The sequence below is a fragment of the Drosophila miranda genome, chromosome 3 (assembly GCF_003369915.1).
Source record: "Drosophila miranda strain MSH22 chromosome 3, D.miranda_PacBio2.1, whole genome shotgun sequence".
Lineage (NCBI taxonomy): Eukaryota > Metazoa > Arthropoda > Insecta > Diptera > Drosophilidae > Drosophila > Drosophila miranda.
Genome location: NC_046676.1, coordinates 11740807 through 11758599, shown reverse-complemented (window position 1 = coordinate 11758599; position 17793 = coordinate 11740807). Strand labels below are relative to the sequence as shown.

General features: G+C 50.1%; 2 protein-coding genes across 3 annotated transcripts; one reads left to right on the top strand and one right to left on the bottom strand.

Moving 5' to 3' along the window:
* The first annotated feature begins 783 nt into the window (after window positions 1-783).
* LOC108160123 (inhibitor of Bruton tyrosine kinase) lies at window positions 784-5272 on the top strand. The gene is made up of 8 exons (XM_017293916.2): window positions 784-1024; window positions 1083-1345; window positions 1407-1980; window positions 2034-2161; window positions 2222-2365; window positions 2421-3019; window positions 3080-3888; window positions 3944-5272. Exons 1-8 carry the CDS (start codon window positions 857-859, stop codon window positions 4814-4816), a joined length of 3558 nt encoding a protein of 1185 aa, XP_017149405.1. The 5' UTR covers window positions 784-856; the 3' UTR covers window positions 4817-5272.
* On the bottom strand, window positions 5117-12279 carry LOC108160121 (NADPH oxidase 5). 2 transcript variants are annotated; one of them, XM_017293914.2, is made up of 13 exons: window positions 11210-12275; window positions 10146-10240; window positions 9279-9393; window positions 8995-9213; window positions 8775-8925; window positions 8495-8705; window positions 8220-8440; window positions 6896-8147; window positions 6491-6830; window positions 6242-6412; window positions 5817-6133; window positions 5662-5758; window positions 5117-5596 (listed from the first exon to the last, which is right to left on the bottom strand). In XM_017293914.2, exons 1-13 carry the CDS (start codon window positions 11975-11977, stop codon window positions 5399-5401), a joined length of 4155 nt encoding a protein of 1384 aa, XP_017149403.1. In that variant the 5' UTR covers window positions 11978-12275; the 3' UTR covers window positions 5117-5398. The 2 variants fall into 2 exon arrangements, with proteins under 2 accessions (XP_017149403.1, XP_017149404.1); XM_017293915.2 differs by lacking the exon at window positions 6242-6412 and having other exon boundaries at window positions 5399-5596; window positions 11210-12279.
* Between the last annotated feature and the right edge of the window lie 5514 nt (window positions 12280-17793).

Here is a 17793-nt window from a genome sequence, read left to right as displayed (position 1 = left end):
CGAAAATAATGAAAAATTAATAGCTAGCGCAGTTCAGGTTAAAGATATCGTGTTTTTTTAAGTTCAGATGAAAGATATCTTGGATCTACAAGGGCTTCGTCATCATATGAGACGCTATTTTGTTGTTGAGGCACCAAAATTGAGGCAAACACAATCAATGCAATCGCGTAGTAGGAAAAAATTCAAGTATTTAAAATAAGCCAGCCAACTAGAAAATATGTTCATTATTTGCATACAATTATGCTGGTCTGATAGATCTATCTAGCTAGTAATATTTGACGGAATATCAAAATCGAGGAATATGTATAACAGAACATTAATTCGTCAGTATATTTACGGTTGTTTAAGCCTTGTTTTAGCTAAAATACTATAAAAGCAAGGACTAAAAACTAGTCAATCTTGAAGAAAATTTATTCATCAACGGCCTAAAATTATGTGGGCAGAACTAAGGGTTTTAGTTAGCCAGAATTATTCAACGGAATGTACAAATTGAACAATATGAACGACTATCCTCTTTAGTTTTTTTGTGTTACGTATTTCGCTAAAACCTTTTTCTGTTTGACCTATTTCGCTAAAACCTTTTTTCAGACAAAATTGAAATTAGAAAATTGATTCACTAATCGGATAAAATTATGTGGGCAGGACTGAGGGTTCTATTATGTTAGTTATATTGCACGGAATATCAAAAAAGGGGAATATGTATATTAGAGATTGAACTCGTCAGTATATTTATGGTATATTTTTAAAATTAAACCGTATATTTTGGTATATTTCTGAGGGTCGATAAAACTGATTTCAACTGCATATTCCACATACTTGAACGAATTTTTGCGGAGAATTATTGTGAAATATCTGCATGTCAACTGCCAAGGCCCAGGAATATGACTGCACTGCCAAGTGTACATGTCGCCAACATGGAAACAGCATTACAGCCGCACTCACAAAGCGCTCAATCGACAATCAAAATCTGGGAGCGTTCATCTTCAAGACCTGCGGAAATTTCGCCAACATCATAGATGACCTGGTAAGGGGAACCCTAAGTGATCCCCAATGTGTGCATTGACACTATTAAATTTCCCCAGGGCCGCTCAGCAGTGCACATGTCAGCTTCGGTGGCGCGATATGAGATTCTGGAGTGGCTATTGAACCACGGAGCGTACATTAACGGACTCGATTACGAGTCTGGCAGTAGTCCCTTGCACAGGGCCTTGTACTATGGCTCCATAGACTGTGCTGTGCTTCTGCTGCGCTATGGGGCAAGTCTGGAACTGCTAGACGAAGACACACGGTGTCCGCTGCAAGCCATCTGCCGCAAGTGCGACGAAGATTTCACCACAGAGTCGCAGTGAGTCCATCCAGAGCTATATACAAGCAGTCCTAAACTAACCCATTCTGTCGCCGTGCAGGAACGATGTCCTCGTCTGGGGCTCCAATAAGAACTATAACCTCGGCATTGGCAACGAGCAGAACACCAATGCTCCTCAGGCAGTGGATTTCTTTCGGAAGTCCAACATCTGGATAGAGCAGGTAGCATTGGGGGCCTATCACAGTCTCTTTTGCGACAAGAAGGGTCATCTCTATGCCGTCGGCCATGGCAAGGGTGGACGTCTGGGCATTGGTGTGGAGAACAGCTTGCCGGCGCCGAAGCGTGTGAAGGTCTCTTCGAAGCTGAACGACGATTCCATCATGTGCATAAGTGTCTCCCGACAACACTCTCTGCTGCTCACGCGTCGTTCGCTGGTATTTGCCTGCGGCATCAACACCGAGCATCAGCTGGGAGTGCGTGATGCGCCAGAGAATCTGACGCAGTTCAGGGAGGTTGTCGCATTGCGTGACAAGGGGGCCAGCGACCTGCTGCGTGTGATCGCCTGCGACCAGCACTCTATTGCCTACAGCACCAAGTGTGTATACATCTGGGGTGCCAATCAGGGGCAATTTGGTATAAGTCGCACCACAGACACTATTATGGCGCCCACATTGGTGAGTCTTTCTATATATTTAGATAAATATACAAAACCTTGGTAATATTTCAGATAAAACTACCTGCGCGCACTTCAATCCGCTTTGTGGAAGCCAACAATGCAGCCACGGTAATTTACACAGAGGAGAAGATGATTACGTTATTTTATGGTGACAAGACTAGATACATTAAGACTCCAAAGTTAGTTTTACATATTATTTATCCCTATATTATTATTAATGTACATGTTCTTTTCTTCAGCTACGAAGATCTCAAAAGCATTGCGGTGATAGGCGGTCATTTAAAGAGCTCCACGAAAGGATCTGCAGCAGCCCTAAAGCTATTGATGCTCACTGAGACGAACGTGGTGTTCCTGTGGTACGAGAATACACAGCAATTTTACAGGTGAGTTATTCCGGATCCCTAATAACGTTTAACCACACAACAATTATCCTTGCAGGTGTAATTTTTCGCCAATACGCCTGCCTGAGATTAAAAAGATCCTGTACAAGTGCAATCAAGTCCTAATACTGTCTTTGGACGGCTGCGTCTATCGCGGCAAGTGCAATCAGATAGCCCTGTCAGCTGGCATGCTAGAAGAGAAATCCAAGTCCAATATGGATATATGGCACAACAACGATCAGAATCGCACGGAGATTGCGAGAGAGCATGTGATCCGTATCGAGCTGCAGCGTGTTCCCAATATTGATCGTGCTACCGATATCTTTTGCGACGAGAGCTTCTCCTCGTTCGCCGTGCTTCAAGAGTCGCATATGAAGTACTTCCGCAAGCCCCCACTGCCACGCAGGGAGCACAATTTCAAGAAGCTCTACCATGACACCTGCGAATCGGATGCCGTGCACGATGTCGTCTTCCATGTGGATGGGGAGCGCTTTGCAGCCCACAAGTTTATCCTGTATAGTCGCGCACCAGGCCTCAGGGAGCTCACTCGCATCTACTTGGACAAGGATGTCTATCTAAATTTTGAAAATCTCACGGGGAAGATGTTTGAGCTGATCCTAAAGTATATCTACACCAGTTACTGGCCAACAGAGGATGGTAAGTCGAAATTTATTCTGCTTGGGAAAGCTTTTTTAAATGCTGTGTTCCTTCTTTTAGATATCGACTGCATCCAGGAGAGTCTGGGACCCGCCAACCCTCAGGAGCGATGTCGAGCCTGCGAAATGTTTATCCCGCACTTGGAGATGTTTCAATTGGTCGATCTAGCCAGATACTTGCAGAGCTACGTACGAGATAATCAATTTCCCATACCTAGTACTCGGCAGCGTTTCAATCGGCTGCATCGCTCAGACTATCCAGAGCTCTACGATGTGCGAATCGTGTGTGAGGATTCGAAGGTTCTGGAGGCCCATAAATGCATGCTGGTGTCACGCTTGGAGTACTTTGAAATGATGTTCACGCACTCGTGGGCCGAGCGCACCACAGTCAACATGGAGGGTGTGCCCGCTGAGTACATGGAGCCTGTTCTGGACTATCTATACAGCCTGGATACAGAGGCATTCTGCAAGCAGAACTATACGGAAACCTTTCTCTACAACATGGTCACGTTCTGCGATCAGTACTTCATTGAATCGCTGCAGAACGTTTGCGAATCGCTTATTCTAGACAAGATCAGCATACGGAAGTGCGGCGAGATGTTGGACTTTGCCGCGATGTACAACTGCAAGCTGCTGCACAAGGGATGCATGGACTTCATCTGCCACAACCTGGCCAGAGTTCTCTGCTACCGCAGCATCGAACAGTGCAATGAGGCGACTCTCAAATGCCTCAACGAACATTACCGTAAGATGTTCTCCAATGTCTTCGACTACCGCCAGATCACGCCCTTCTCGGAGGCCATAGAAGATGAGCTGTTGCTTAGTTTTGTCGTTGACTGCGATATTGACCTGGACTATCGAATGGACCCGGTTTGTGTGCCGTAAGCACCTGTTACTTCGCCTAATTATCTCTTTTCTTTTTCAGGAAACAAAGCTAAAGGCGGCAGCCAAGCATAAGCAGAAGGACTTGCGGAGGCAAGACGCCCGTCACTACTACGAACAGCAGGCCATATCCAGCATGATGCGATCGCTGAGCGTAAGTGAGTCTGCATCTGGCCCCGAGGCGACTACCGGACCGCAGGAAAGCCCTCGAAGCGAGGGCAAGAACTGGTCTCGTGTGGTGGACAAAAAGGAACAGAAACGAAAGCTAGCCGACACTGCCCTGAAAGTGAACAACACACTTAAGCTGGAAGAGCCACCGAGGCCAGAGCTAGAGGTCATTGAAAGGGCTCCCATTAAGGAGCAAACGCCACCGCCAACCTCCCCTGCAGAAGAGACCAGTACGCCGCTGAGTAAGAGCTACAATCTGGATCTCAGCTCCCTAACGCCCCAGTCTCAGAAACTGTCGCAGAAGCAGCGGAAACGGCTGTCCTCCGAATCGAAGAGCTGGCGTTCGCCTCTGGTGGAGCAAGAGCCCACCACTCCTGTGGTTGTGCCGAATGCCTGGGGCTTGCCACCCGCCACTCCGTCGAGTAGTTCCTTTAGCGACTCGCCAGCAACAGGCAGCATTTCGGACCCCACCTCTTTTGCCAATATGATGCGGGGCCAAGCGGCTGCCGCAACAACGCCTACGGAAAAGGGACAAAGTTTCTCGAGGATCCTCGCCGATGAGCGACGACAGCGGGAGTCCTTCGAAAGGATGCGGAACAAGTCACTGGCCCACACTCAGATCGAGGAGACAGCCATTGCCGAGTTGCGTGAATTTTACAACGTGGACAATACCGATGACGAGACAATAACCATTGAACGCAAGTCCAGACCCACAGACATCAACTTCAGTACTTGGTTGAAGCACTGAATCTGGTATATCACATATCACCCCTGAGGCTTCCGTCTAGTCGGATATTTAGAGATCAGAATTAGTCGCCCAAAGGAAAGGAAAGTTTTCTAATGTGGGATTTCTGGTGCCTCTACAACAACGGGGAGCTGCCGCATTTTAATTTGTATTTTATGAGAGTGTCCGTATTGTAATTTTAGTTGTAACTGCTCTTGAAGATTGATAAGAATGTGCCGTCAATCAAATGTAGAACTCGGAGCCACCTGGAAAGGGGCGCATAATGTACTGGCTGGAACTTGGATGCAATCAGAGGACGACACATCGAGTAACAAACTTTATTGTATGAGTATATAGATATACATACCTATATGTATGTATGTGGATACAGATATTTACAAGCTGTGGGGGACACATTCAACAGATAAGACAACAACAACATATGACGAATAAATAGCCATCTAAGCTTCGCTAACCGAACCGTACCCGAAAATAAAACACGTTGCTTATGCAAATGAGATAGCAATGGAGGGACAGATCAATGGACACAATGGACAGAGAAAACCACAGAGACGGATAGGGAGAGAGAGAGGTGGGATGGCTTCTTCAGAAGCACTCCTTACGAAATGAGAACCCGTACTGATCGCACTTGTAGCGCAGCGTCTTGGCCAGCTGCGGGGGACCGCAGTAGAAGACAGTCACCTTGCCCTTTTGCTGTGCCTGCAGCTGCTTGAATACCTTGTCCCAGTTGGGGCGTCCTGCATTTGTGCGTGTCTTCAAACCCGTGATAAGATCCCGCTTGCCCTGATTTAGAAAATAGGTGAATTTTAATGGATTGAATAGAAACTGATATGCTTTACGGATATTACCTTCTCGTGGAGCAGATCCAGGGCCAGCTGAAGACCCACCGCTTTCATGTCGGTCCTCTGCAGGGCACTTGTGATGTACATATGCATGTCCAGGAAACTATGAAACGCAAACCCATCAGCAAATCTCTAGGAAAGAAAAATATTTGTGGGCCTACCGTTCCATGGCGCCGCCTAGCTCCGCCTGCTCAATCTCCAGCTGGGAGAGAAGATTCACAAACCACTCGAAGGATCGCTGATCGCGGTTGATCCAGAAGAAGTCCACCTTCCGCAGATTCATCACAGACTTGGGAATCTCACTAGCCCACTCAAATTGGCAGCGTGGACAGCTGTGCCGCGCCTTCCAGTAGCGGTGCATGATGGACTGCAAAATGGAGGCGAAGGGTGTGACGCCGATCCCGGTGCCGATGAGCACCGCATGCTGGGCCCCAAAGATGTGGCTCGAGGGAGCACCGTACGGGCCGTCAATGAAGATCTAAGAGCGTATGGGAACACGGGGCGAAACAGAGAAGTTGGCAAATGAGATCGGGTTAGTCCCCAGGCCGAGTGGCTGAGTATGTGTGTATGTTGGTGTGACCCAAACCTCCATGACGCCCGCATCGAGTGTGACCTTGCTACCGCTGTTAGTTGTGGAGCTACCGCCTCCACCTCCACCTCCGCCGCCCCGGTTGGTTAGGGATGTGGACAAAGTGCGTAGGAATGTGGGACGCCGCAGAATGGACTTTCTGCTGCTCGTCCACGTTTGGTTGCTGTCCTTTTTGGTGGAGTGGATGATTGTTAGATTCAGGTGGCAGATCTGTTAGTTCTACGGCTCTTCGCTACGGCAACATACCTCGAGTGGCTTGCACACGACATCCGCTGTCAGGCTGAGCCTGGTCATATGGAGCCTGTCGCTGGACTCCGCCTTGGCAAGCTGCCCCTGCTCCGCCCTGCTGGCCGGACTACCGCTGTTCTCCGGCGCAATCGTCAGCTGGGACTGCGACTCGTGCTCCTCCATGCTGGGCGTCTTGAAGGCGATGATGGTGGGCTTGTTGCGCATGTACCGGAAGCTCTGGGCCAGCGACTTGTTCTGCGGACTGAGATACGCCAGGCCAACGCTGTTGTTGCGGGCACGGCGTACCCGCTTGTCATCGAAAGTACGCTCCGACTCCGAACGGCCCAGGGCACGAAGACTTCGAAGGGAAAGATGGGGTTACTGATTATTCTGGCTGGATCTGGCGGGAGTGGATGTACTTACGCCTTGAGCCGGCTGCGCTTCTTGATCTTTACGCTGATGTCCGGCAGGGAAATGCTCTTTTCCAGCGGCCGCTGCTTGAAACCTCCCGGATCGTCACGCTCACCGTCGCCGATGAAGGATCCGTTAACCATGCCAGTCGGACTGGGCTTACCCTTCGGCTCACCTGGCTCTTTCCTGGAGAAGGTTCGCTGCAGGGTTTTCTTGATGCTCCGGATGCGATTCACGCCCGTGGTTGGTGCGGGATCCGGTGCTTGGGGACTGACGGCCACGAGCTTGCGATGCTGACGAGGAGGTCGCACCGGCGGCCTTGCCTGTCCGACCATGTTTCGGGCCAAGAAATCTGTTTGCGGAGTAGACGTGGTGGTGGCCATGTCTCCGTTCAGCGCGGGATTGCGTGCCTCGTTGAGGAGCATGAAGCTGGGCGTGGGAATGGCGTGCATGTGCTGGCCCACTTCGCTCTTGTGCAGCTTCTGCTGCTCGCGCTCGAAGTAGCGGTAGAGACGGTTGGTCCACTCGCCCACGGTACGGATGTGTAGCCACATGTAGTCCTCCTGCTCGGGCGCGGAGCTGATGGTGAACGGGTGCCACTCGTAGTTGGCGATGGCGGGAATGTTCACGAACACATAGTCGCCGGGGCGGAAGTTGAAGTTGAACGGCCGCTTGATGACCAGATGGATTACTTTGGAAGGCAGTAGCAGGCCGGAGCTGATATAGGTTTTGCCGTGCTCGCCCCGCATCCACACGTAGCGCAGCACCCGCTCCACGATGTAGACGAGACCCGGCAGCAGGAACCACTTCCAGAAGTTGGGCCCGTGGAACAGGGTGAGTATCCAAAAGGGGACGTACAGCAGGTGCGTCCAGTAGAAGACCTCGAAGCTGCCCTTGCGCCGCACGAACGGCTGCGAGCACACGAACATCACCACGAGGATGGCCAGCAGGGCGACGCCCGTGGGATTGGCGCAGCCCGGAATCAGTCCAAACAGGCCCGGCCGATCCGTCAGTAGCCACTCCCCGATCGTGTAGTGCCCGGCGTTGATGTTGGGGTCGTTGATCACGATGATGGAGAAGTTGAACAGATGCATGATCGTGTGCACCAGGCTGAGAGCCGATATTGTGATCCCCGTCAGTTTGTGCAGGTAGACATGGTGGTCCAGCGGCAGATACGAAGACAATCCCCGTCCCCTGAGATACGTGAGGGAGTGCCGCAGCATCAGCACCAGGACCCATGCACAGTTGAAGTTTAGGCATTGTCCTACAAGGAGTATGAAGATGGGACGCTGAAGGTGGTAAGAATCGGAGGTTACAAGGGCCTACGACTACTTACCGCAGGCTCTGGCTATGATGACGAAGCCATTGCTGGCCCGGTACTGGATGGCACGTGAGATGAACAGGCAGAGATTTACGGCTATGTAGAAGAAGAGGTACGTGACAAAAACCTGGTTGTTCTTCATGTAGGCCAGCGTCAGCTGGTGAGGTATCGTGTTCCACAGCCTGCCAGTGCCCGCCGGACGATCCTCGGACACGGGCACCAGCCAGCGATCGATCCTATAAGATGGGAATCATTCAATTTAGAGTCTCTTTTTCTTTTCTAGAGCTTACGTTATACTGAGGTTCTCCAGGAGACCACCGTGTTTGTTCAGCTGATTTTTGAGCGCCTCGTAAGTGATCTCGCCGCTGTTGTGGGGATCCGCATCCTCGAACATGGCGCTGGTGAGGTCTTCGATCTGATCTTCGGAGAACTCCATGCCATTCTCCTTGATGCAGTGACGTATCACATCGTGCAGCTCCTTGTGCTGAATGAGGCCATCGCCTGCGAAGGATGGATATGGATGCGATTAACAGTGGATCCTCATCGGATCCCTACCATCGCTCAACTTACCATCTATGTCGTAGACCTTGAACAAGAAGCGTATCTTATCATCGGCCGACTGTCCCGAGAACTGATGTATGGCATCAATGAACTCCTGCAGCGAAATGGAGCCGGAGTTGTCCTTGTCAAAGATTTGAAAGACACGCTCCGTGAAGAAGGGCTATCCACACACGAGAAAGAGAGTTTGTTAACCTCAAGGTATTTATGGAATATACCACTCTAAACCCACATTCTTGGAGGTGACAATCTTCTGGAACTCCTCGCGCCGAATCTCCTGCTCGTTGCCGACGGTGTTGCGGAACAGCTGCTCCAGGCGGGCCAGAGAGCTCTTGTCAAAGCCGGTCCGCGGCCGGGAGTTGGTCAGATGCGATATAAACTCCATTACCTGATTGGTGGAAATGAGATTGGACCCATCCATGTCTATCAGGCGATACAACTTGTCCAGTATCTAGGATTAGTGGTGGATTAGTGAATGTCGATGGATGTACACCTGCTGTGGGGGCTATCACTTACTCCGCGCGTATGCCAGATGTCGCGGAAGTTCTTGAAGCTCACTCTGCTGTTCTCCCCGCAGATCACATAGGCCACCGATTCGATCTGCTCGGCAAAGTCCATCTGACGGTCGTCGCTGTAACCAGAGTCCAGAGAGATCGATCTCAGTATTACCATTAACGATACCCAATACCATGGCCCCCATCTCCCCATGGCCTGCTCCCGATCTCCTCTCCCGCTGTTGGGCTGCTCGCGCTATATTTGTATTTGAATGACTTCATTACGACAGGCAGCCAATGACAGTTTCTGGCGCAGTCTCAGTCTTGGTCTTGGTCTTGGTCTTAGTCCCAGCTCCATTCCCATTCCCAGTCGCAGTCGCAGCTTTAGCTCTAGTCTTAGTCTCAGTCTCAGTCTCAGTGCCAGCTTTAGCTGTTGCTGTTGCTGTTGCTGTTGCTGTCGAGGCATGCGGACTATGTTAGCTGTTGTATATGTTAACATACAACACAGATAGCATCGCCATTGGCGATGCCATCGCACGGCAGACTACGTCTTTGGCCTGGCCGGCACTGAACTGGGGCCTCCACTGCTGCTTTGGAGAAGTGTAGCGCTGGCATTTCAATTCGTGGCAAGAGGCATTTGCGGTGGCTTCTGGTTGGCGCAGCTGGAATGCCTGGAGCACGCCAGAAAGGTGCGTGTGTGTGGAGTCGAGTGGAGTGGACAGCCTGCATGGCTTACCATTTTTTACTCCTCGCCTTTTTGCTGGCAAGCGAGCTAATTGTTTTGGCACCGTCACAGCACCGATCCGCGGAAGGAGGCGGAGACAGAAAACAGGGCACAGGGAGATCTAACTGCGAGTAAAGCTAAAAACAAAAAACAAAAAAAACTTACGTTAAACGCCCCTTGATATGCTCGATCCAGCGGTCTTGTAGAAGATAACCATGCCGTTCGAGATCGAAGAGCTGGAAGAGCTTTTGCTGGAATTCCTGTAAGCAGATCCGAGAAACAAGTTGTAAAATAATGAATTTATGTGTCCAGTTTGCCAGTGAGTGCCCCCATCCCCATCCCAATCCCCATCCGCATCTCCATCCCCATCTAAATCTCCAGTTCGAGCCAAGTGTTAATTAATTTATGATCGTATTGTATTGTTTAAAGAAGCATTTGTTTATGGCCCGCACGTGAAGATTTATACTCGTTCCAGTGTTTACACTGGCATCGGATTGAGATCGAGAGAGAAAGATACTGCCATTTCCACTTGTATAGCATCGTAATGAGCATAATCCAAACTGTTCTCGGTTCATACGATCCCACGGCGCACTCAACTATGCGGCAGTGATGGTGATGAATGTTTTGCATAAATTATCCGCTTATTAATATTTTAATGACATTCGATCGCACGATCATGAGCGCCCAGCATTGTCTGCACATCGAAGATGGGATCGCCTAGAGCAGCCGGTTTGCATTTGGTCACCGATGATCGCCCCTCGAAGAGGAGTCCCAAAGATGATGATGAAAAATGTGCATATTTAACGGATGAGCTCTGGGGGATCGCACCGCGGCGACGACTGGTTGGACAGCTTTCGGGGAGCCCATAAAACGAAATACAGACGAAACGAAACACAAAGCACGAAAGTAAACACAACACACAAAAAATGTAAGCCCATCGAGAGAGACACAAATCAAAAAACGAGTTTTCGATTCTGGCATCAGGTAAAGGACCACAACACGACGCGATGACCACAAAAATGTGGCACAAGGTCAGACCCAGCAGAGAGCTGCAACTGCACAAGTCCCCTGGTCCCATTGTCCCATCCAATTCCCATTCCCAGTGCTCCCATTTGCATGGCATCTCTCCCCGGTTGACGTAATTAAACCCGTTGATATACAACAATTAAGGCTGGTACATGGTGCAGCGGAAGGAGGGACAGACAGTCCCCAGGGATACGACGACTTACCTCATCCAGAAAGAGTTTGCGGAAGGCTTCACGTGTGTGCCTCCCCTCGCCCTCGTCAAAGAGCGCACTGCACTCCGATATCAAGAGCCAGCGCTGCTTCTCCCGACGTGCCTCCAACTCCATGGAGCTGCAGTTTTTATCTAAATTGAGGTTGTATCGTTCCATGTACAAATTTGATTGCAACTGAGTCGTATTCTGATGTTGATTCTGAATCGGACTCCAGCTCTGATGCTGATGCTGATGCTGAATCTGATTCGAGTTCGTATTCGCCAGCGTCGCTTCCTGTTTGCCGACGCTGCTGCTGCCATCGTTGGCTATCAGAATGCTGGGCGAGGTGGCCAGCACTAAACCAACTGGGGCCGTCGCCGACGGTGGCGGCACAGCTCCATCCGTTGAGTCCAGGTCGAGTACGGCGGCGCTTGTGGTGCTATCGCCATCTGAATCCGCACTAGCGTGGACTTCCTCTACAGGATGATCGCGAGAACCGCCGTGTAATCTCTCCAGGTACTGGGCCGCCTGGTGCAGCACGTGACTGACTCCACTCGCCTGCAGCGGGACTGGCTGATGGGCCGGGGACTGCGACTCGAACTTGGGCTCCGCTTCTGCTGCTGCCGCTGCCGCTGCCGCTGCCGTGGTGGGCAGCTCGTCAGAAAAGGAGACCTTCTTGGGGGAACGCGAGGGAGTGACGGGTATTTCCAGAGACCTGCTCGAGGACACCGAGCCCCTATGGTTCTCCGCTTGACTCTTGGAGTCGTTGTCGTTATCCATTCTAAAGGTTTATCACTGAATACACCACAGTTCGTTCACTTTTACCACATTCTAGATCCTGTCGATCAATATCAATCACTGAATCACGTTAATCTCGATTATCCTCGCGCTTCGGGGTCCGCAGTGATCGAAGTCTAACGGTTCGGTTCGATACGATTCGGTTCGGCACGACGGAGAGCCAATAAGCACTTTAATAATAAGTCCAATCGGACGCAGGGGCGAGCAGCAACTGAAAGCGAAAGCCCCAACGGCGCACGAATGAGGTGAGACGAGGGCCTCGGCCGTGTCGGGGCTGGGAATCGGATTTACTCGGGTTCTGGGGGCTGCTGCCTGGCTGCCTGGCTGCCTGCTTGGCTCGGCTGAATGATCGCTTTTGAAAACGCGTTTCGGCTTACAACGTGCCGAATATCGGTTTAATATTTCAAATAATATTTCTGCCAGCGAGAGACCCACAACCAGAACCAGCGAGCGATCGAGCGAGTTTTTTTGGTTTAAGTTTTAGAATGGATTGGATGGATATGCTCATATCGTACGTCTCGTACGCCATACAATATATGGGGTATGAATCTGTATCTGTATCTTGAATCTGAATATCGAGTCGTAAAATGGCTGCCTATCGCTGAGCGGAGCTGTTGCTGTTGCTGTTGCTGCCGCTGCTGCTGCTCCAATTGCCTTGTCCGTATCTGTGCGTCATTTGGTTGATATTCTAATTTGGTTTTTGCGCGACTCCCATACGAATCATTCGCCGTTTGTGTACTTATTCGATAAGGGGCGGGATGGGATGCCGATGCCCCTGCTCATACCCATGCCAGGCAGGTGCAAATAATTCTGTTGTAGTCACAGCCGCTTCTTCCAGCGAATCGACGTCTTCAGTTTTTCATTATTAATTTCAATGCCCGTGTTGTGTAATAATCAAGCTTGTTTCCCCCGCGAGTATGTGCCTGGAGCGGTGGAACGTGTCTATTTCCGAATTCCCGACCTGAATGCACACATCACATCAAATTACGGGCACTACCTGCGGGCTCTTTGTTACGGACTGCAATCGGCAAGGGCCAGAGTAATGGGTCAATGGTAATGGGCCAGAACAGGGCAGGAAGTGGGTACGCGAGCCACTCAACGTCGCACACTTCGGGCCAATCAATCCAATCCCATCCCATCCAATCCAATCCGAACTCGAAGCCAAATCCACGGCTAAGCGTTAAACAGCTCTAAGCGGTCAATTCTCATCAAGGTTAGGCCAACACTTCCACCGACAGACACTTTCAATAATGTATTGTTTATCGAGTCATTGAACTCCACTCCCCCGTCCGTCCCTGCAATCACCCATCACTCCATCCCGCCCGTAACGAGGCGATACTCTCGATTGCAGCGCCTTGAACGATTGATTGGTGAAGTGTGGTGTGGTGTGGTGTGGTGGAGAACAGTGCGGTGCGGTAAAGAGGAGGTGAAGCTGTGAAGTCTCTGGCAAAGGGCAATTCTTTATGGAGCATAATTTTGACTCGTGTCTTGTCTCTACGTAACGTTTCGCATGCGATCTGATCTGCTGATTAATGATCGAGCGCGGCCTTTGGCTTTGTTAACAGGTTACTGCCCGCGATTCATATCGTTTCCGTCTCCGTCTCCACCTCCGCTTCCTCCACTTCCTCCACATCTTCTCTAATCCCTCAGTGCACTCTCGCAGTGTATGCCTCTCGCATCCGCATGGCTCACCTGCGTGAGCAATTTTTATGGCCATTGTTAATTGCTGAAATTGGCATTCCCTGGCACAGCGGGCGACACTCTCCGCCGAGCCGATCAGTGGTGGCGGTGGCCAGCAGCAAGTCACATTGCCATGGCTCCCCCGGGGGCGGTCCAGGAATTGGTGTTTCATTGTGATGGCGCTGCAATTGACACCGCTGCGGCCAATTAAGAGACCAACTTGGTATCAGAGTTGGAGTTGGAGTCGGAGTCGGAGTCCTCGACCGCCGGGTGGTCTGCAATCGTAACATATCCCCCATACCCCAAGCTCCATCTGCGACGGCTGGCATGCAGATTGATTTGCTCGGCAAACGTTCGCCGCTTGTTGGCAATTTTCCAAATGGCCGGCGACGAGAGGCAGTGTCATCAATTTAAATTAAGTTCCAGCTTTTTATCGCCACTCGGCGAGACCAGACCACTCCGGGCAGCCCCCTTCTCCAGGCCCCTATCTACTCGTAGTCTCCTGCCCCGTCATCATTATCCAAAACATGTCATTAGGCGACCGCGAGCAGCGACCATCGAGAGGAGTACAGAATCCTGTTCTTGCAACTGCGTTGCTCTCTCTTTCTCTATCTCTCTCCGTCTCTGTCTCTGTTTCTGCCTGTGCTATCAACTGGAATTCCAGCAGCTCCGTGGCAGCGGCAGCGGCAGCGGCAGGGACAGCGGCAGCGACAGCGACTGAGCGTTGCGTGCAGCGGAAATTGGCCAAAGAGACGGGGACGACCAATGCGACATCTACGCCGACGTCGACATCGATGTCGATGGCTTGGAGTCAGACTCTGCGCAGACGCAGACGCGTATACACCGTCGTCGCCTAATAAAGCAGCCGCGATCGCAACGCTAATTAAAATAATTGAAATTTCTCACGGGAAACGCGCAATCGCGACACTTGCAGGGCATCCTTTAGCTCAAAGACCATCATCCATTTCATTCTGACTCTGATTCCGATTCTGATTCTCATCCTCCTCCTCCAGTGCTGGAGCCATATCCGTTGCAAGTGCGGCTAATTGCAAATTGCAACATGGACATGTCCAACAATCGAATTGACAGCTGCTTTAACCTTGGCACATTTGATGGACATTAACATGGATCATCGTTCGATGTTCGTTCTGTCCGCTTGCCTGCAGATGAGAACTCTCCATTCCGATTCCCATTCTCATTCCCATCTCCGCATAAATGCATAAATTTCATTAGCCGAAGACAGTTGTTGTTGGTAGTAGTTATTCTCTCTAGTGTTTGGCACTTAAATTAAATGTCAGCTTAGTTGGTTGGCTATTCCCAGCTTTGGCCTCTTGTTGTTGCTGTAGTACGAGTACTTAAAGAGTGCCACAGGAAATGGTAACCAAAAAAGAAGAAAAAAAACAGAACTGCACGATAAATAAACAGAAAATATTGTTGCAAGAGATCGTGGATCGTTGCATGCGCACTCTGATCGAGATCTCAGCGACAGATAGCGGACCCAAGTTACGATCATACATATGCATATAGACTTTGTACGGCTTCGAGTCCAGATCCCCCTACCCCCACCCTATCCCCTACACAGGCCACGGGCTCCGCCTGGGCCGTAAAGTTGTCGAAAATGATTTGCAGATCAAGATTTGTGCGCACAATTTATGTGATAACCCACTAAGAGCAACCAAAATGGTAATACTCGCACTACAAAAAGGAAAAAAACACTCTTGAAAGAAATGCAATTGCTATGCGAGATCAGCCTGTCCTCTCCACCCAGTCCTCTGTTCCACCCAGTCCTCTGTTCCCCCTCTATTCCCCACAGTTCCGGCCGGGTCCAATTAGTGCCTGGACTCGGACTCCGGCTCAGCATTTCAAATGCATGGACAATTGTTAGTGCCTCCATGTAGCGCTAATAATGACGCCTTTAAATGTGCAATAACAATTTTTGAGACGCGCAAAAAGTGCACTCTTTCTATATATATATACTATATTCGTATATCTATAGCTATATCTGTCTGCCTGATGTGTCTCTGTGTGAATGAGTGAGTGCGTTTAAGTACCGCCCATAGGCTGGCAAACCAGCTACTGATGTCTGCTGCTTGCTGCCTGCTCGCTGCTCCACCTCCAGCTTCTTCTCGCACTCCTGCTGATCTGCAAAAAGCTGCTCATGAGCTACGTGAGTTTTTTACTGATCGCCAACAGCCAGGCAACAAGGCAGAAGATTGACTTTGATCTATGGAGCAGGCGGAGCAGGCAGATATCGCTTAACCAGACTGAAAAGCCATCCCATGGTTGCAGATTAAATGTTTAATCTATATTACGTATACGCACAGATACACCCCAAAAATTGAATGGCTTGGGGGAAAACACTGCAAAAGGTTAAGTAAATAAATAGTTCGATAATTGAAATAGTGAGAGATGGGGCCATGGAACTGCTGAAAGAAATCCACTTAATTTATTCGAGAGCGGTCGTGCTGAAAGATTTCTCCCACTCAAATACAATTCATATACCAACCTTATCTGGTGTGGGATCAATTCTTCAGGAAGTGTTAGCTCCTCTTTTAGCTGGTAATTGGAATAGATAGTTCCAATCTTTACCTTAAAGGTCCCCTTGTTTCATGCCCGCTTTTTCTTTCCCCCAACTTCCACGCAGTTTATCCTTGAGTTTAACCAAAGACAAATCCAAATCTCTTGGTCGCAATCATTAATCAATATAATGCACTCGGCGTGGCTGATTAAAATTGGGCGCATGTCGCTCTACTCAGGCCAAATTAAGCCCTTGGGAGTGGCCTCAGCCGCAGCCTCCCAATTGAAATGCCAGATCATGTTTGGGGACTGGGACTGGAACAGAGCTGGGGTTGGGGCTGCGGCTGAGGCCTCGAGACCGCCTGGGCGACAGCTGAACAAAGTGTGTGTCAGTTGCAGTCAAGTGGAGCCATAAAGCTCCAAGAGATCGACGGTGGCGATGGCGATGCCCGTGTCAGCTACTGCGATCAGTCACGGGGCAACGGCAATTGGACTTGGTTGTGGATGTGGATATGTGGATATGGACGGGTGGGCGGATTTATGGCCTGCCCAGCGTCAGTTTAATGAGTTGCCTGCATCCATAATGCCGGCCCAAAAGGAGTTAAGGGGCAGCCACAGCAACCACAAGCAAATAAAAAAAACCCCCATACGTACATATATTCGTAAAAAGAGAAAAAAAGTCAATGGATTAGATTAGACGGCGCAGCTGTCGTGACAGGTTGAGCTGCGTTTGGGAAACGGGCACGAAATCGAAGCGGGCGAATGAGAATTTATGGCCAATGCCAAGCGAGCTGCAGCGAAGCTCAATCTCAGCCAGAGTCAGAGCCTGGGACTGGGATTGGGACTGTGTCTGTGACTGTAGCTGGGATCTGGTGCGTGCATGGGACGCAATATTTTATAATGACTTCATTACAACAACTGCAACAGGAGAGCCACAGTCGGAGGCAGAGGCAGAGGCAGAGCCAGAGTCGGGACCAAGAGCCTGGGGCCACAAAAATTGTAATAAAAACTTGGCTTTATTTTGACTTTTTTCCGGCCAAATTTGGCCACTTTGATTCGTCGCATAATTGGCAATTATCGTCGGAGCCCAGAGCCACGTCCAGGTCCCAAGAGTGAAGTCGTGGGCGATACCGCCAAGAGGGATATCTCTCTTTCTCTCTCTTGTTATCTCTCTTAGCCAGTGTGATGAAGCACGCAAACCCTGCGGGTTGTCTTTGTCGGCCGAAGGATTTATGCGGCTAATGTGCGTCCGTTTCATTGTTTATTGAGCTCTGCCCACAGGGGCATGGGCATGGGGCATGGTCAGGTGCAGTGCCAGTCAATGGGAGAGCTGTGGAGCCATTTATTAATTGCATTTACATTCACTTTGCCTCCAGTCTCCAGTCGCGATCTTAGGCCTTAGGCCCCACAAGTGAATGTGGCACACACTCACACTGTGGCATTCGAGAAAAACTCCTGCACGCACATTTGCATTTTATGGCTGAAATTAGCGTCTAATTGGAGTTTACACGCTGCATATTTTATTCGCAAATAAATTGTGCTGCTGTGGTGGTGGGGCTGCACTTTTCGATTTGGGGGTTTGGCTGCGGTTTTTGCGGTTT